Source organism: Pseudopodoces humilis, chromosome 1 (genome assembly GCF_049639895.1).
Source record: "Pseudopodoces humilis isolate 2021_Gansu_Grassland_sample_001 chromosome 1, ASM4963989v1, whole genome shotgun sequence".
Classification (NCBI taxonomy): Eukaryota; Metazoa; Chordata; class Aves; order Passeriformes; family Paridae; genus Pseudopodoces; species Pseudopodoces humilis.
The window spans coordinates 1112423-1132632 of NC_142200.1; the positions used below are offsets into that span (position 1 = coordinate 1112423).

Consider the following 20210-nt stretch of genomic DNA (forward strand, 5'->3'; position numbering starts at 1 on the left):
GGCAAATTAATTTTTGATTAATTTTAATTAATTATTTTTTGCTGGTCATTGTGTATTTAAAACTAATGGATCCTCTGTATTTACGGATGTATGTTGGGAAAGGACACATCCCTTTCTATTTTTAATTTCCAATCACTTTTCCAACCTCAAATATCATCAGCAGTGGACTGAATTATTTGAATTATCCCAATCAGGTTCTGTAAATACATTAAATCATAATGTAGAAAGTGTTTATTTGAGGTTTAACCTTTATTATTTTAAGAAGAAAGCATCAATATTGATAAAAATCCCATAAATCAAACATTTCAGTGGAATTACTTGCTTTTAGCTATAGATTTGGGGTCTTCAGGGATCTGGTGGGTGAGGATAGAGATGGAGAAGCTTCCAAGAGGCGTCTTTGGAGCTTTCCTGGTGTGTTTGAGGAACACTTTCAACCCTTAATCCTTTGTTGTTTGCTAAGGAATGATGAATGACTGAGGAAAATGTAATTTTTTGGGTTTTTTTTCCTCCTGAATGAGGATTTTCCATTGCTACCTTCCAGGCTTGTCGTGAACGAGCTCCCTCCTTCCTCACCTCTCTCCCTGTTGCTTTCCGTAACCACTGCCCCCGCGATGATCCGCTCTTTCCTCGGGATTCAAATGCCAGCATGCAAATGTGATTTCTGACTATGTAAGGATTACTTTTGAAAAAAATATAAGCTAAGCCCAAAGAAGAAATCCAGTAGTAAAAGAAAACCATTCTTTAAGAGCCACTTGTATCGCCGCCAGTGCCAGGAAATCCTCTCCGTTTCAGCCGGCTGGGAACACTGCCGGGATGTTCCTGCTCTGCTCATGGGGTTGTGTTAAACTTAGAGACATCAAATACTCTAAAAATTTTATATTTCAAGTATAGGGGAATTTTTGCAGGGGTTTGGGTGGGGTTTTTTTGGATCATGTGGTCTTGTGTTGATGAGGGGATGGGGGTGTTAAATCTGAGCACGCTGGAGCGACTCATCCTTGTTTTCAACCTTAATTTTCCATGTTGGCTTGGAGATCTCCTGTTTTTTTTCCTTTTTATAGATTATTTGAAGAGGGCATGTTTTTTTCCAGCATCACTTGCTGGCTCCTGGCTGAAGTTTTGATGGTTTTTTCTCCATTCTGAGCAGATTTGGAGCTCCATTCTGAGAAGGGAATGGAGCTGGGGAAGGGTCTGGAGCACCAGGAGTGGCTGAGGGAGCTGGGAAAGGGGCTCAGCCTGGAGAAAAGGAGGCTCAGGGGGGACCTTTTTGCTCTCCACAACTCCTTGACAGGAGGGTGGACCCAGCTGGGAATCGGGATCTGTTCCCAGGGAACAAGAGACAGGAAAAGAGGCCTCAGGTTGTGCCAGGAGAGGTTGTTTGGATATTGGGAAGCTTTTTTCATGGAAAGGTCAGGCAGGCTGCCCGAGGCACTGGTGGAATCCCCATCCCCATAGGAATTGAACATCTGTGTGGATGTGGCACTTTGGGACATGACTTAGTGGTGGCCTTGGCAGTGCTGGGGGAATGGTTGAGCTGGATCATCCTGAAGAGCTTTCCCCACCTAAATGCCTCTGTAATTCTTTGAAGGACACAGCAGGATGTTGTTTGATCCTGGAAAATCAGACTTGGTCAACACGAGCACCTACTGAGCAGAAGTGTGACATGTTCAGAGTGAGGTAAAGTTGCTGCTGCTTCAAGAGATGCACCGGAAAAGCCCAAACTCATCCTACAGAATCATGGAATGGTTTGGGTTGAAAAGGACCTTAGAGATCATCTTGTCCAAACCCTTGTCATGGACAGGGACACCTTCCACTAGCCCAAGTTGTTCCAAGCCCCATCCAACCTGGCCTTAAGTGTTTTATCAGCCTGAGACCTCCCTTTGTAACATTTTTAGCACCAGACTCTAATTTTCCCCGTAGTTGGTGTCAAACCTGCGCCAGCTATGCTGCCGTTTTAAAAACATTTTTATATCGTTCCTCCACCCCCTCTTCATTAAAAATTTTTCTTCCGCTGTCCACCCTGGGGGTGGGGGAAAGACAACCCTCAACCTTGTGTAGTCAAGGTTATGGCGATAAATTCCGGAGCATTGTCACTTCTATTCGGAGTAAATTGGCCGGCCGCTCTTGGGCTGAAGGGGAGATAATTTGCTGTAGTATTTCAAATGGATTAGAAATGGATTTGAAGGGAAAGTTCATGCCTCCCATTACAAAGGCTAGAAAGAAGACTATCTTAAGGCACTGTTCACACTCTAGCCTTCATTATCCACGCTTAATACCTTTCCTATTTTCCAGCGTTAATGAAATTTCCTGCCGGAGCGGGGCCTTGTGGACGGACGGGAGGACTCTTTAGATCCGCAGGATGCGCGGCAGAAAGGGAATTACAAGGCCCTCGTGTCGAGGGGCCCAGTGTATTCTTCAGGTCCTTGGCCCGGCTATTATCTCATTAATTTTATCCTCTTTTGTCAATACAGTTAATTTCCAAAGGCTGTCCTTTCCATTAGGCTAACAATTCCACGGAGATCTGGGATCCCGCTGCCGATGAAAAGCGAGTGGGCGTTTGGCTCCTTGCCCTCGCTGGTGGCTTTTTCCCGCCACCACCGGCTTGGATGTCACTAAGAGGGAGGGGGACACACCCACTGGTGGCTGTGTTGGGGCCACACAAGCACTTGGGAGCAACAACTTGGATTCAGAGGGAATAAAAAGGGTTCCTGCAAGTGAAGGTTGGGAAGTTGAGTTCCCTCCCCGCTCTTCTGAGTGGGTGTGGTTTTTCTGTATAAAATATAATTTCCCTTAAATTTTACATCTCTTAAGGTTTCTATAATATAATAAATATTCTGCCTAATATGATAAATAATAAATGCAATAAATATTCTAATAAATATTTTAAAAATATATTAAAACTTTATATATATAAAACTATAAGGGGACATCAGTGCTTGGACATTTACACTACCCAGAGGGTGGAAATGGAGGTGGCCAAGCCTCCAGTGAGCTCAAACTGAGCTCTCCTGGTTGGGACTCCCCATCCCTGGAAGTGTTCCAGGCCAGCTTGAATGGGCCTGGAGTGATCTCTTCTACTGGAAGGTGGCCCTGCCCATGGAGGGGGATTTGAACTCAGGGATTTTGAAGTTCCCTTTCAACCTGAATCATTCTGTGATGATTCCATGGCTTCAGTCCGGTGGCCCTTTGGGCTTTGGCAGTCTGAGGAGATGTTCTGCAGAAGCTTTGCTTGGAGACCACCCTGAGGTCTGTTATCTCCCTCCAGAATACAACAACTCTAAGTTAGAGGAGGTTCAGCCCCACTCCCTTTGGGGAATGAGATGAGTTCTGCTGCCATTTGCCAAAATCCTTGCAAAAATCATAGATTCGTGGAATGGATTGGAAGGAACCTTAAAATCATCCTGTTCCAACAACCTGCCTCAGTGGGGATGTTCTGATACAGCATCTGCATTTGGAGGCTCCCAAAGTTCGGAGCTCGGCCATCCCTAAGGAATTGTAAAGAAGAGATAGGTGTGTGACCACTGTGGTGAGCTGAGAGCAGCAAGGCAGGAAAATTAATATCCTGAGGATTTGGGGGATTCAACCAACTGGATCTTAAACTGGTACTTAAACCACTGTGTCAGGCTCAGGTGATGTGAATAATCCCTGGGGTTGTGCAGGGTTTGGGATGGATTGGGTTTTATTTACAGCCAGAAAAGGTTTAATTTAATGTATTATCTCATATGTGTGTGTTTTTGTGATAATATGATGTATTAGGACATATGTGTAAACTTAAATTCAATAGATATTGAATGTATATCTGTAGATACAGAATATTTTTAATATATGCAGATACATCTACATATAATATATAGATATAACTATACAGATACAATATCTATTTAAATACATAAAATATCTATTTAAATATGTTTAACATATATATATACGTATGTCTGTATATAGTTTATATGTAGATATATCTATATAGTGTATCTATATAGATCTATAAATCTATAGATTTGTTTATCTGTGTATCCATGCCCTAAGTGCTTCTACAGCTGTGCCACATCCCAGCTTTTCTCTACAAACTAGAGTGGGGAATGTTGGATGAACCCCTGACTTCTTCCCTCCTCTCTACTAGACTTAAGGAAAATAAGAAATGTATTATATATAGAAAATAATATCTACATATTATATGTATTACCTATATATTAGTGAATATATATAATTCAATATATCTTCTATATATTCAATAATATATGAATAATATAAAGTGCTAAGAATAAAAATAGTATCTGGGCCTCATATGAATTATCTCTAGGTATTATTAAATATATGTATTGAATATATCTAGATGTTATTGAACATATATAATTCAATATATCTATTCAGTGCATACATTCAATAATATCTGGAGATAACTGATGGATATAGAAGACCCAGAGAATATAGGTGATAATATATAGATTTATGTATAAAAGTATCAATATTTATTATTCTATATAATATATTGACCTCATATTTCAATACATATACTCAGGGTATATATATTCAATTATTTGTGTATCTATATGGAAATAGATGTGTGTGGATATCTCTATGTATTACCCAGAGATAACAAAAAAGGGAATATATATAGAATTAGAAGAAGTCTGTGAAAGGACTGATTCAGCTGGAAAAAAAAGGAGTCCCAAATCCATTGGCACTGCAGTCCCTGTGAATGGAATAATGGATCATCCTGGGGTCCTGCCAGGGATGTCTCACTTTGAAGAATAGGAGATGGATGGAGCTGGGATGGGTCTTGTCACAACCCTGGGAGTGTTTTGCAATACCGTCATTAGAATCCTGGAATGGCTTGGGTTGGAAGGTTAAAGATCCTCCATTTCCATGGAAGCCATGGGCAGGGACACCTTCCACTATCCCAGGTTGCTCCAAGCCCCGTCCAACTTGGCCTTGGACACTTCCAGGGATGGGGCAGCTGCAGCTTCATCAGGAACTCCATTGCAGCACCTCACCACCCTCACAGGGTAGAATTCCTTCCCAATATCTTATCTCATTCTGCCCTCTGGCAGTGAGAAGCCATTCCCCCTTGTCCTGTCACTCCATCCCTTTTCCACAGTCTCTCTCCAGCTTTCCTGGAGTCCCTTTAGGCATTGGAAGGTCTCCCTGGATCCTTCCCTTCTCCAGCTTGAACAGTCCCAGCTCTCCTAGCCTGTCTCTAGGAGCAGAGGCGTTCCAGCCCTTGGAGCATCTCTGTGGCCTCCTCTGGACTTGCTCCAACAGGTCCACATCCTTCTACTGCTGGGACCCAGAGCTGGACAGAGAACTCCAGATGGAATCTCAGAAAAGCAGAGTAGTGGGGGAGAATCGTCTTTGTCACCCTCCTGGACATTGGATATTTGATATTATTTTTACTGCCCCTGATACAGGCACAAGACCTTTCTTCAGGTCCTGCAGCCAATGCTGGATTGCAACTTTGGCCGTGCTGGATTTTTATGGGATGTGCTGGGTGATCCATGAATGACCCAAGGGTCCCTCATGCCATCACCACCTTCACCCAGAGATGCCACCGATGTGACTCTTTGTGAGTCACTAAGACTTGATGGTGCTCTCTGGAGCAGTTCCATGAGAAGGAAACCTTGGGGGAACTGAAACGAGGAATTTATCGAATTCCCATCCCCTTCCACAAAATACAGCAAATTTTCCAAGCTCGGTAGCCAGTGGCAACAGCCCTCTGGAATGAATAGGCTGTCACGCTCAGCATTAGGAAATGTAACTATTCCATTTTCCAGCTCTCTTTTTCTTTGGAGCACATGTTCATTTAAAGGAAATGCTCATCGGGGTTTGCATTCCGCTGATAGGATAGTGGGATCTTAATTTACGGATATTCTCCGGTAATGCGCGGTTTATATACGTTCTGCTAATAGCATTATGAGCATAGTTTGGGCTAATACAAAATTAGAGCTCTAATTTGCATAAACAAATTACTGTTTGGATTAGTGCTAAATGAGGAAGGCGACTGATATTGGAGGAGATTTGATTTGGCTGCAGTGGCTCTGTTTGGATAGTGGGGGATGGATAGGAATGAGCTGGGAGACTGCGCTGTGGGTCAGGAGGGAGGTGGGATGGTGCAGGAGGTGTCAGGTCATGGAGTGGACAAGATTTTGGGTGGCAGAGGAGCCTCTTTGGGACATGTGGCAAGGTGGGGATTGGCCTCCTTTCCCTGTCAACCTGTGACAGAATGATAGGAATTGGCCTCAAGCTGTGCCAGGGGAGGTTCAGGTTGAGCATCAAAAAGAGTTTCCTCATGGAAAGGGTTGTTAAACATTGGGATGAGCTGTCCAGTGGGATGGAATGGAGTCCCCATCCCTGGAGGTGTTCAAGGAATGCCTGGACATGGCACTCGGTGCTCTGGTCTAATTGACAAAGTGGTTCCAGGTCACAGGTTGGACTTCATGGCCTTGGAGTTATTTTCAGACCTAAAAGATTTGGGGATTCTGTGTTATTTATCCCTCAGGTGTCACTTCAGAACTCACTGGTCCTTCAGAATAATGTTATGGGCAACAATAACTGGATCGCAATTCCCGATCCATCTCCATCCCACTGCATCAATAAGGAGTTTGTGAATTTAGGGAGAGTTGAGAAGGTGGGGACAGGTCCCCAACCCTGCCCACTGGACCCTGCTGAGGTCCAGCGTCAGCTCCAGGTGACAGGTGGAGTATGGAAATGCTCTTAGGTGACTTGTCCCATGCAGGGATTGAGGAAAATCCTTCCAAGAGACAGATTTGGGGACAGAATAAAAATATCAAAGTTGTGGTATCTGATTCATAATAGGAATAATGATACCAAAAATACAGACTCATGGAATGTTTTGGGTTGGAAGGGACCTTAAAGACCATCCAGTTCCAAACCCCTGCCATGGACAGGGATGCTACCCACTGGATCAGGTTGCTCAGAGTCCCATCCCATCTGGCTTTGAAGCACTTCCAGGGATATCAAAGCTTGTAGAGCTCCATAAAACTTGGCTAAGCTCAGGGAAGGTCCCACCTTGCCGATTCTCTCATGGGGTTGCATCCACATTTCCTTGTTTCTGCTGGGGCTGGAGGTGCAAGCAGGGGTGGGAGAAGTTGAAGGAGAGTCCCTGAAGGTCATTTTTTTGGTGTCAGTCATGAGGAATCAGAGCTTTTCCTCTGTCAGCAGCAAGAACATCCCTGGTTCTTCCATACATCTCCTCCATCCTATTGGGAACTATCCCTGCCCGTGGCAATGGGGTTGGAATGATCTTGAAGATCCCTTTGAACCCAAACCATTCCATGAGTCTCCAGTCCCATGGTTTGCTCATGAAGCAGCACCTCCTTGTGACATTTTCCCAAATTTGGGCTGACCTTGACTTTATTTTTCCTGCAGATCCCCATTGTTAAACCAAACCCGGACCTCACTCCAAGGTGGCAAATCCCAACTCGTCCAACAGCGCTGGAGGAACAAAGGCTTCCGCTGCATTGGCGGGGTCATGTACCGGGTGTCGGCCAACAAACTCTCCAAAACTTCCAGCAGCCCTGTCCGGGCCAGGGACTTGAGCAACAAAACTCCCATCAGAGCAGGTGAGCAGAAATTTGTCCCAATTCACATCCAAAACCCATCGAGTTCAGTTCTTAGCTGTTTATTCCCAGCCTGTGGGTTGCCACTCATCCTCTGGCCTCGTAGAGTTCCAGATGTAAAGGTGGTGGAGATCCCATGGTGCCAAGTGCTGTTCTTGCTTTACAGTAGCTCTGAAGGGGAAATAATATTGGAAAAATTGAAGGTTTAGGAAAATTGAGGTTTTTCTTAAGTCAGACTTAATTCAAGCTTGTGGAGATGTACTGTTAAACTTGGTTTAATGAGCGAAGTCTTGGATAACTTCAAACAGCACCACAAGGTTCAATGTGCTTGAGATGCTCATCAAATTGCGTTCAGTATTCACCTAAAAATTTGGGAAGATCATTCTGCAGATAACCGTGGAATGATTTTGATGAATTCCCAGCTTTACCTTGCAGCTTTGATTTAATTTGTGTTTCAGCTTCTCCTGTGTTAGACGCGTCAAGTGTGGCTCTTAAAAAAGAGCAGATTTTAACTGTATTTTAAAGTATTTTTAAAATTTCTTCTTTGTCTCAAATATTTTTGCTCCCTAACTGGTTTATTGAGAATTTTTGGGGATAGTTAAACTGGGGAAGGCAAAATGGGTGGCGTTGTGCTTGATTTTCCTGTCTGGAAGGATGAACGGAGCAGAGATGAGGATTTTTATGGATGATGCTGGAAATCAGGCAATGAGGGGTGGTTTGGAAGAAACAACAACTTTTTTTTTGAGAAACACCAACTTAGAGCCAAATTTCTGGAAGAGGGATTAAGCCAAAGGTATGATGGGAGGATTTCTGCAGATTCAGGCTTTGGAATTGCTTGTGGGGGGATTTGGGGTGACAGGACATGGAGGGGATGTGATCCCACCATTTTTCCTTTCTCACTGAAACCATGTCTTCTAGTGAGGTCTCATTCAGAGAACTGGGTTTAATTAGTCCCCCTCAGGGAGAGAAGATCCCTTCCAGGGTTATTCCCTATAAAATACAATCCCATCTAATTATTATTTTGAAGATACTCTTTATTTTGCTGTCGCCTCTTTCCCCCTGCCACATAGCACATTGGCTTTGTAACCACAAAACCTGAGGAACTGGTGTAGATCAGTATTTTCATGTCATCTTTCATCTCTCCCCATAATTCATCCTGCTTCCCAAGGATGGATTCTACAAATTCCTCTTGCCTTGGGATAACTGGGCCTGGCAGGGCGGAAGATTTGTGTGTTCTCATCGGCTGCAAACGTTTGCTCAACGCTCTGTGTTTTCAGCACTTGACAAAGTTTATTTAAAAGATGGAAAAAAACGGCTTTTCCTTTCCCTTTCAGTGCCAGGCACTGTGTGTTTGGAATAGTGGAGAGATGGGAAATGCTTCTGACAGTTTAATAGCTTGGAGTTTACTTCCAGTGGGTTATAATTCTGCTCTTTCCCTGGATTTATAGGTTTGGGGTTTTATCTCTACAGTACAAAATCTGATGTGGGGCGCTGGGGCTGATCCATCCACACCATCACAGCATTCCCAAGTGATTTATTGATGGATGCTGATGGAGAGTTAAGATTTGGTCCTTGGGATGCACTTCCTGCATCCCTGGGCTGTATTGGGATCAATCCTGGGGCTAACAGGAGCAATGGGAAGAGCAGTTTTCCATGGCTTTTCTGAAATTGACTTTGTTAGTCCTGGAGAGACGAGGAGGGCACACAGCTTGGGGACAAGGAAAGTGTCACTACAATCCCAGGAAAAATTTTTGGAGGTGTTTTGAACATAAATAACCCCACTGGAGCAATCACAGCATCACCACAGCCAGTGCAGCTGCTGAGAACTTTGCTCTCATCCCACGTGTGGCTCTGCTGCCAAAGGATTTCTGCGCCTTCCACACTCGTCTCTGGAAAACTGCAAATAAAATACAAAAAATCAAAAGACTTTTTTTTTGCCTTCCCAGCTGGATAGGGACCTTGGACATGGCATAATTCATTGCTCAGGCAAATGGAGAAGAAAACCCAGAGCTTAAACATTCTCTACTCATCCCTGTTCAAGACAAAGATGCAGAATCATACATGGAAAGGCTCTTTCCCTTTGGGATAACGTATTTTGGCACCCATGTATTTTCTCACTTTGCAGAAGTCTTAGAAGATAGGCAGTGAGATGGTGTGGAAACCATTTGCTACATGGCAGTTAATGAAACAAGCGGAATAATTTGGTTTCTCCACTCACAAGGAACCTTTCCTTCATTTCTGTCTCCAGCTGCTAAGGTGTTTTCTAGACTCGAGGAATTTCCATGAAATCAGGGAGAGAAGCAAAAGGTCCTGGGCAATGTAGAGCTTCACAAAGAAATACAGAAGGGGAAACACAAAATTGAAAGCAGCAGAAAGCAAATTAAGGTTTGACATTGTCCGGAAACCAGCCTTGACCCCAATCTCAGCACGAGCCGCCACCGCTGACGAGAGAGGAATTGCACTCTGTGAGCTGGAGCTGGCTCCAGCAGTGTCCAGGCTGTTTTTCCATGGGCAAATCCTCACCTGCATGATTTCCTCATTCTGAGATTTTAGCTCTTGGTTGGAGAAAGGCTGGTGGCTTTGGGGACTCCAGAGGTGACAGCTGGCCCCTTGAGCAATGTGATTTTTATTTATTGGTGTTTTTGAATTGTCTCCATGACCACAGATTCCAGAATCTCAGGATTTCTGAGCTCCCAAAGGTGGAGGTTTAAGAGGAGTTTAAAGTCCTCTGGAGCTGAGGCATCTCCCACACATTGTGACGGTGGCTCTGATCCCAGAGAAACAAATTATTTACTAAAACATGGTTAAGTTCAGCCTTCCAGAACTGGGAGGGACTTTCCCTGCATCCAGATGCACTTCCTGTCTCCATCCTGCTGTGTAACGTCTCCTCCTGCCTCAGTTTCCCCTCTCTGCTGCAAAGGTGATCATCTGGGGAGATGGAAGGTCACGGAATCATGGAATGGTTTGGGTCAGAAAGGAGCTTAAAGACAATCTCATTCCAACCCCCTGCTATGAGCAGGGACACCTTCCACTATCCCAGGTTGATCTAAGCCCCATCCGACCTGGCCTTGGACACTTCAGAGATCCAGGGGCAGCCACAGCTTCTCTGGGAAACCTGTGCCAGGGCCTCCCTACCCTCACAGGCAAGATTTCCTTCCCAATATCCCATCTATCCCTGCCCTCTGGCAGTAGGAAGCCATTCCCTGTGTCCTATCCCTCATCCCATGTTCAAACTCTCTCTACAGCTCTCCTGGAGCCCCTTTAGGCACTGGAAGGGGCTCTGAGTTCTCCCCAGTACCTTCTCTGCTCCAAGCTCAACATTCCCAACTCTCCCAACCTAGCTCCAGAGCAGAGGGGCTCCAGCCCTTGGAGTATCTCTGGACTCCTTCCTCCACTATTTCAGTCTGGGGACAAGTCACAAATGCTCCCGAACGTGATTTGGGCTGCAGTGGAAGAACTCAACACTCAGAGATCTCCATGGTGCTGGAAGAAAGTGCTCTCTGGCCTCCCTGCTTACCAACTAATTTTAGAAGTGCTGAGTGTCACGGAAATGCGCTTCCCACTTTTTCAAGGGTGATGAAATGCTCAGCACTGCCGTTGGCCCAGTGCTTGTGGGAATGATGCTCCTTCCTCTGAGCCACTCCTTTTTACAGACAGAAAGGAAGCATTAAGGACTGGAATGTTTCCACCACCAGTCTTCTGCTTTTAATTTAAAGACGAATTAGGGAGGATTTGCTCTGGTGTGCTGGGCTTTGCATTTTACCCATGTCCATGGAAACATCCCAAGCTTCTTGTTTGTCCGTCTTGACCCACTTTCCTGTCTTCTGTCTTCAACACACCTTGAATGTGTTGGGATCATACTGGAGGATTAAGGAAAAAATTGGTGGAGGAGAGACCAGCCCAATGCACTAAGATGTAAGAGCAGGGAAATTTGGAATGTTGATTTCCTCGGGTTTCCACTGGGTTTGGTGTTGCTGGTGCCAGGATCCCTTTATGTTCACTCCCTTTGAGGTAAATTCCTTGGTTTTGGGATTGCTCAGTCTCTTGCCTCATTTTGATCTCAATTCCTTGGGTTCTTCAGGATCAGTCCCTTGTTTTGGTGTTGCTTAATCCCTCGGACAATTCAATTTCAGTCTCTTGGTTTTGGTATTGCTCTGTCCCTTACCTATCTTCAGTTAAATCTCTTGGCCCCTTTGGAAGTCATTCCCTTGGCTTTGGGATTGCTCAGTCCCTTACCTCTTGTGACCTCAGTTCCCTGGCTCCCTCAGTTTCACTGCATTTTCTTTGGGACTGTGGGATCCCTTGGTCCCTTTTGATCTCAATCCAATGGCCCCTTTTTTACTCAATCCTTTTCTTTGGGATTCCTCAATTCTTTCCTCTTTTCAGATCAATGCTTTCTTTCTGGGGTTGCTCAATTCCTTGGCCCCTTTTGAGCTCAGTTTCATGGCCCCTTCAATCTGAAGGCTTCCTCTTTGGGATTGGGGAATCCTTTCAGTCTCAATCCATCCAATCTCAATCTCATGGATTTGGGATTCTTCAATCCCTTACCCCTTTTGAGCTCAATTCTTTTGCACCTTCAGTTTCAATGCCTTCCTTGTCTTTGGGATTGAGGGATCCCTTGGCCCCTTCAATCTCAATCCCTTGTTTGTGGAATTGTTCTGTGTCTTTGAGCTCAGTCCCTCAATTTCTTTAAAATCATCCCTTGCTTTTGGGATTTTTCCTTCCCTTACCCATTTTTGCCTCAATCCTTGCTTTTGGGGATGACTGAATCTCTTACCCCTTTGGAGTGCAGTCCCATGTATGTTGGGGGTTGATGAGTCAATCCCTTACCCCTTTCAAACTCAATCCCTTGTTTTTGGGATTTCTTCAGTCCCTCACCCTTTTTCAGATCAGCTCCATGACCCCGTCAATCTCAGTGTCTTTGGGATTGTGGGATGTCTTGGACCCTTTGATCTCAGTCCCTTGATTTTGGGATTGTTCAATCCTTTGGCCCTTTTGAGCTCAATCCCTCAGCCCCTTTTGAGCAATGTCCCTTGCTTTTTGGGATTATTCAATCCCTTTGACCTTTTCACTCTCAATTCCATGGTTTTGGGATTGTTCAATCCTTTTATCCCTCTGGAGTTCAATCCTTTGGCCCCTTCAATCTCAATGCCTTGGCTTTGGGATTGCTCAATCCCTTTTGCTTTCCATTCCTCAACTCTGGAATTTCAGGGCTCAGATCCTGCTCCTCGCCCACATCTGCTCATACAACATCCAACCCAGAGCTGCTTCATTAATTGAAGCTGATTCATTAATTGAAGTTGCTTTGTTCATAAAACACTCATGACCACCTGACTCAGGGACATCCATGGGATGTGGGGACAGTCGGGAAGAAAAATGGGAAAATCTCTGCTTGTTTAGCGGCAGCTCATCCCTCCTTTTTCCCCTTGTCTTCTCCGGAATGAGGACTTGCGCTGTCCAGTGAGGGAAATAAATGACCCCCAGCAGCTGCGAGTGCTGATCCTCAAAATCCTCAGAACCCACTTAAATGAATAATAATTAAAGAAATAAATTTCCCCGAGTGCAGCCTCAAAACTTTCAGTTCAGCAATAAAGCCAAGGAGAGAATCGGAAAATGAATCGCTCTGCTCTTTCCGAAGGAGGCTGCGGTGGGCAAGGCGGAATGAGAATGGGAACTATTAAAGGAGCCAGTGTTGCTTAAGGAAGTCTTTTCCAGGTTGTGTGGGAACAGGCTGAGGAGAGTTTGTGTGGTGATGCTGACACCTGAGGGATAAAAGGATTGAGCAATCCCAAAACCATGGAATTGAGAGTGAAGGGGCCAAGGGATTGAGGAATCCCAAAACTAAAGGATTGAACTCAACAAGCCTGAGCTCAACAGGGATAAGGGACTGAAAAACTCCAAAACCATGGAACTGGTGAGCAAAAAGTAACAGGAAGATGGGATGACCCTGTTGTGGTCGTCCCCAAGTTGGAGTGTTGGCCAGTGGAGCTGATCACCTGCCTGCCATTGCTTGGGCAAACTCCTGGTTGGTTCCCTCTGTGTGTAAGATTTCCATAAATTATCCTTGACTTGGGATGGTGGAAGCAGATGGGAAACAACAGGCTTGATACTCAACACTCCTCATTCTAACAATGTTCTCACCCTCTTGCCCATCCCTTGGCCCTACCACACCCCAGCTCTGAATTCCTTCCCTTTTTTCTGCCTATTTCAGTTTTCTACTGATTGGGGGAAGATTTTCACAAATTATCTTTGATTTGGGATTGTGGAATTAGATGGGAAGCAATGGGCTTGATACTCATCATTCTAACAGTGTTCTCACCCTCTTGCCCATCATCCCTTGGTCCCAGGTCATCCCAAGTCTGGATTTCTCCTTTTTCTGGATTCCCCCTTTTTTCTCTTTTTTTACTAAATCAGTTTCCCACAGCTTTTCCACCATTAAAAAAAAAACCCCAAAATTATTGGATAAGATGCTCCAGAAGACCTTTCCATGAGATGAGGTCCTGATCCTTGAGCTGTGCCTTGGAGCAATAAAGTCCTTCCTAAATAATTCAGCAGGTGATAATTAACTGTTTTTATTTGCAGCCAATTTTTAACTCAAAGGAGTATTTGGAATGTTGTTTTTGGGGTGTGTTTGTTACATCCCAAGCCCTTGGGTGATGGGGGCTGAGCAGGAGTGTTGGACTGGATGGGAGCATCGTGATATCCATGTGGAAATGCTGGAAATCACCGAGTGCTGCTCCTGAGTGCAATTCCTGGACTGCCAAGGGAAATGTCTTCCAACCTTTCCCTGGAGGAGAAGGATCTTGATCCTTGAGCTGTGTTTCGGGGTTATGGACAAAAAACACCAGGATGCCGGAGATGGACCTGGATCCACTTGAGCTGAGTTTTGGGATTAAGGACATGAAAAGGTCCTAATTAACTTTTGGATGTTGGTGAAGGGGCGCAGCATCTGACCTGCTTGTTTTAAAGGATAAATTGTGCCTTTTCCTCCTCTTCCATAAAAAGCTGGAATTCCAAACATTGAGCCAAACGCTGCGGAAAACACCGGGGGACTGCTTGTCTGTGGATTCCTTCCTAGGAGCAGGGGAAAAAAAAGGAGTTAGGCTGTAGCCCCCGCTATTAATCATAGCTGTAATCATGCATTTAATGAACATGACAGCTCCCGCTCCCTCCGGAGAGACGCGCAGAGTCTCCCGGCTGGATTGGGAACAACAATCACTTCTCACCGCGAGCCACCGGAGCCGCCGGAGCTGCCAGCGTCGGGCTGGGATGATGCATTAAGAGAAACAACCCCGTTTGCATGGGCTGTGGGTTTCCTTACGGATGATGCTTTTCCAAGTGACTGCATCATCGGGAAAGGGGGAGAGAAATCCACCTGTCCCTTCCACAGGGTGGAAAACATCCCGGCTGACACCGCTGTACCGGCTGTAATCACTTCAAAAGCCCTCAATGTGCAGTTCTTAATGCTCTCTGTGGCAGCTTTTCTTGTTTTCCTGCTTTTTTCTCCCCCTTTCCATTCCGTTCCCACTGCCTTGGAGTGTGCACATGGGAGGAATTTGCCGTGGCACCTCTTTAAATTTCCATAGTGAGGGACTTGGGCAATGCCAAGGATGTGGGAGTTGCTCTCCTGATCCGACAGCACTGCTGTGTCCCAATGTTCTCCCTGGCTGGGAAGTTATTGAGGAGAAAACAGGACAGATCTGGGACTGGGATGTGCCCAGTGTTTTGTCTGGACCAAATGAGACTCCTAAAGTCAAGTCCTGGGGGAATCGTTTCAGCTTTTTGTTTAATTTAGGCCATACTGCAGCAAATTCCAGCTCCTGAGGTTGGAATTTAACCCTTATCCCATTTTCCAGTGTCTTTTGATGTCCCAATTTCACCCCAATTTCAATAATACACCCTCCAATGCATACATAATACATATTTATTTATGTATTTATTAATGCAAATCTCTTGTAGCAACCAATTGGGAATTCTGAGTTGACAACCGCTCTAAAAATCCAAATTTAGGCTCCTTGGACCTCCTGAAAAGTCAGGAACATCCAACGCCCAATCTTGCACCCCCTTCTTGTTACTTGGATGTACACAGAGCTTTTACTTTTATTTAAACTTCTTTTCCATAATGCAAGAGCTTCCAAAATTATCCTCATGACAGAGCTTGAGTTTTCTTCATAAATCCCAGTGGACAGTGAAATGTTTAATTATGGAGCTTTCTTGGCTTGGCTCATCCTGGAGAAATATTTGTGAAATTTATTTTCTAATAGTTTGGGGAGGATTTGCATACAGGATGAATAATCAGGGAGTGGAAAAATGTGGATGGGAGGGTTTCTTTGCCAGCTTCCAGGTGCTTTGCCAGACCTGGATGGATCTCACATGGATTTTGTCATGGAATGGATCAGCTCTTGGAGTTAAACTGCCTTTGGGATGTGAGTTAATACCTGGAATGGGAGATGCACATCATTTTATTGTATGACTTCTTGCTGGAAGATGAAAACTGGGGAAAAAAAAGCCCCAAAAAATAATTCCATTGATGTATTTTTGCTACATAAAAATTCCGACCCACTGTCAGGAGGCTGTTGGCCCCTTTATTTATCCAATATTTATCTCTTCAGTGATTCCTCCTTTCTGGCCAAAATGACCTTTAAGGGGCCTTCCAGACGTAACCATTCCATGATTTTGTGATTCCAGACTTGTTCATCCCTGTGTATCTGCTTTTATCCCCAAATATTAATTATTTAGAAGGATTGTCTGCTGCCCTCAGGAGCTGATTCCTGGTGTAGCTTTAAGGAACATTATACAGAATTCCAGAGGGCTGAGGATGCTCCAGCCCTATCCTATTAATAGTTTATTTATTAATTTATTAATAAATTTATTTATTAATTTTATTAATAGCCCCTATTAATGTGGGGCTTTCTCCCCCATATCATTTGGGAAGTCAACCTTGCACTTAATGGAGACCCTTCAGTGGCATCTTCAGAGCATCCCAATGTTGACGAATGTTTATTGTGGCACTAAAAAAGATGCTCCTACAGCTTGGGAAGAGAAGGAATTTTAAAAAAATAGGGAAAAAAAACATCTCAGTGATGGCTCAAATGCCCCATTGATGGAATTTGATGTGCAGAGGGAACAGATGGGGCTTTGTCGGCGCCGGCAGCCGAGTGACAGCTCACAGTGCCGCGCAATCAAATTCCACTCGCTCAACTTCCCAACACGCCCGGGCTGGCAGGTGAGTGACTGAGCCGCTCTCATCCCACCTGGAAAACTGAAATCCAGCCTTTCTTTCCCATTCATTCTTCCCTGCACCAGTCAAGGATGATTTAATTCCATGCGTGTATGTAAGGGAGTGGGCGCTGGGCTTCCTTGTCCGGCTGTGGGCAGCCGCCAAGGCAAGCGTGGAAATTTGTTGGATTGATGGTGGAAGCGTGGGATTTGCTTACAGGAGTGTTCTGGCATGTTTGGGTGCTGAGGGGGAAAATTCCTGCTCTGTTTGGGGCTGGCCCTGCTCTGACAGGGCTGCTCCAGAGCTGGGAAGTCCCTAAAGGGCATCTTCATCCAATGGGTCTCTGGTTCTTTTATTTAACCCAAAGCTCCATGCTTTGGGTTAAATAAGATCATGGAATCATGGAATGGTTGGAGTTGGGAGGGAACTTGAAGATCATCTAGTTCTGATCCTTTGCCAGGGGCAGGGACACCTTCCACTATCCCAGGTTGCTCCAAGCCCTGTCCAACCTGGCCTTGGACATTTCCAGGGATGGGGGACATCCATGGTTTCTCTGGGCAGCTTGTGCCAGGGCCTCACCACCCTCACAGTAAAGAAATTCTTCCCAGTATTCCATCTCTTCCTGCCCTCTGGCAGTGGGAAGCCATTCCCCGTTTTCCTGTCCCTCCATCCCTTGTCCAAAGTTCCTCTCCAGCTCTCCTGGAGCCCCTTTAGGCACTGGAGGGGGCTCCAAGTTCTCCCTTGGAGCCTTTTCCAGGCTGAGCAACCCCAGATCTCCCTGCTTTTCCTCACAGCAAGAGGTCTCCATCCCTCCAATCATTTTTGTGGACCTGAGGTACTGAGGGCTGTGTGAATTCCTGCAATATTTCTCTATTCCAAGCAATGATCCATGTTTTTCTCTCTTTCCAGCACTGAGATTGCACTCCATACCCAGTCCTGGGGTCTTTCCAGCCGGCCTGAGCAGATCCTCAACGTGCCGATACATCGCCAGGTCTGTACTTACAGGAAGCAGGAATGACATGCTCCATCTTCAGAATTATGCTCAACAGGGAGTCAGGAGCTTCAGGAGCAGCTGTTGAACTGGAGGATGATTTGGTGAAGCTCTGGCTGCTGCTTTTCTGCAGCTTCTGCTTTGGGGCGGTCATAAGCCAGAGCCTGCCTACCGTCCCAGGGAAGAATTTCTTCCTAATATCCCATCTATCACTGCCCTATGGCAGTGGGAAACCATTTCCCCTTTTCCTGTCACTCCATCCCGTGTCTAAAGTCCCTCTCCAGCTCTCCTGGAGCCCCTTTGAGCCCCTTTAAGCACTGGAAAGGCACTGGAAGGGGCTCTGAGGTCTCCCTGAAACCTTCTCTTCTCCAGGCTGGACATTCCCAGCTCTCCCAGTCTTATCCAGAGCAGAGGGGCTCCAGCTCTGGAAGCACCTCTGTGACCTCCTCTGGATCTGCTCCAGCAGCTCCACATCCTTCTGCCAGCTCCTTCTCCAGAACTGAAGGCAGCTCTGCAGGTGGGATCTCACCTGAGCTGGGCAGATGGGCAGAAATTCCCCCTCTCCTGCTGCCCACGCTGTGGGATGAGCCCAGGGTATTCTGGGCTCCCATGGTTGGATCATGTGGACCTTCTCATCCATCAACTCCCCCCAGTCCTTCTCCTCAGGGCTGCTCGCAATCCATCCTCCACCCAGCCTGGATTTGTACTTGGGATTACCCACCACACATCCAGGACCTTACACTTGGCCTTGCACCTCCTTTTAATACAGGAGCTGCAGACAACCAGCAATTACAGAGTTAAAAATGTGCATTTCCACTGAAAATTAAGTTCCTTGAACCTGTATTTTTCATGGATAATGCACTGTGTCCCCAGCAAAGTGGAGCTGACTGTGCCCTACCACGGAATCACCTGCTTGGTGCCCCCCCTGGTTTGTGTTCATCTAGATCTCAAAACTTCCTCTTTTCCACACATCCCAAGAGCTGCTGGATAATTCCCTCTCCAGCTGGAAGCTTGTGGAAAACATGTGCTAAGCAACTTTTCAGCTCCTTAAGTAGCTTTTAGTGGGACCAGGCAATTAAAAAGGAGCTTTTCTGCTCTTTGGTGGTACTTTTTGTTCCTGTGGCCATCACGTAGGTCCTCGTTCTTTGAGGTTCATGACCAGGTGCCCACTTGAAGGCCATGAATAGCATCAGGCCCAGCTGGTGGGATGTGTGCTGAAGAGCCCTCCAAGTCATTCAGCCTTGGCATCCTGTGGTGCACAAGGAGAGGATGCTTCCTTCCTCACCATATTCCCCAAAAGTGTGGGAAACCCTCTCCACGCTCATAAAATCCAAGGAGAGGATCACAGTTACAGGGGTGGGAAGGAATCTCACTGGTGACTTTGGTGCTGTCTTGCAGATTTTTAATTATTCGGGGTAAAATCAGCCAAAAATCGAAAATACTTTAGGGCTTATGAGCGTGAACTTGCTAAATATTTTACTCTCCAAAGGTAGGCTCCTCTGTGGTTTCAGGTGTTGTTGAGGTGTCTTCTCCATTTCATTGTGGTGTTGGAGCTGGAGGTTTTCCCTGACCTTGTCCCTCTTTCTCCTTCAGCCGTGCTGTGCAGAGGAGCTTGGCCATCATCCGTCAAGCCAAGCAGAAGAAGAAAAAGAAGGAATATTGTATGTACTACAACCGCTTCGGGAAGTGCAATCGGGGCGACAGCTGCCCCTACATCCATGATCCAGAGAAAGTGGCTGTCTGCACCAGGTAGGGATGGACACGTAATTGCGGTGAACTGGGACGTTGGGTGGCTTTGGTGCTTCCTTGTGGGATATTCCTAAGGGAAGCAAACTGATAACAGAGGTGTAGGACAACAAGGATGGGTGTTCTGGGTCAGGTGTAGGTTCTGCACTGTTGGGTTGGAAGGAAGAGGACAAGAAGAGGCCAGAGAATCATGGAATTGTTTTGGTTGGAAGGGACATCAAAGATCATTGAATTCCAAACCCCTGCCATGGGCAGGGACACCTTCCACTATCCCAGGTTGCTCCACGCCCTGTCCAGCCTGGTCTGGGACACTTTCAGGGATGGGGCAGCCACAGCTTCTCTGGAAATTCCATTCCAGCCTCACAGGGAAAAGTATCTTCCTAATATCCTGTCTATCCCTCTGGCAGTGGGAAGCCATTCTCCTTGTCCTGTCATTCCATTCCTTGTTCCAAGTCCCTCTTTGTTTCTTTTGAAGTCTGTTTAGGCACTGTAAGGGGCTCTAAGGTCTCTTTGGAGCCTTCTTTTCTGGGCTGGGTGACTTCAGCCCCTGCCCTGACCACACTCCAGGTTTCTCCTTCAGGAGCATTCCTCAGATCCATTTGGATCAGTCCAACAGGTTTGAATCCCTCAGCGTGTGACGTTGTGCAGCTCTGAGACTTGGTGATTTATTCCAGGA

At 45.8% G+C, this 20210-nt stretch overlaps 1 protein-coding gene across 1 annotated transcript in view; it reads left to right on the forward strand.

Annotated features, from left to right (window-relative positions):
* The window catches only part of ZC3H3 (zinc finger CCCH-type containing 3), a 126998-nt gene that overhangs the window by 77465 nt on the left and 29323 nt on the right, over nt 1-20210 (forward strand). Inside the window, exons 5-7 of the mRNA XM_005516862.3 lie at nt 7387-7580; nt 17707-17788; nt 19382-19537. Of these exons, the coding sequence (XP_005516919.2) occupies nt 7387-7580; nt 17707-17788; nt 19382-19537 (432 nt within the window). The remainder of the gene's footprint in view (nt 1-7386; nt 7581-17706; nt 17789-19381; nt 19538-20210) is intronic.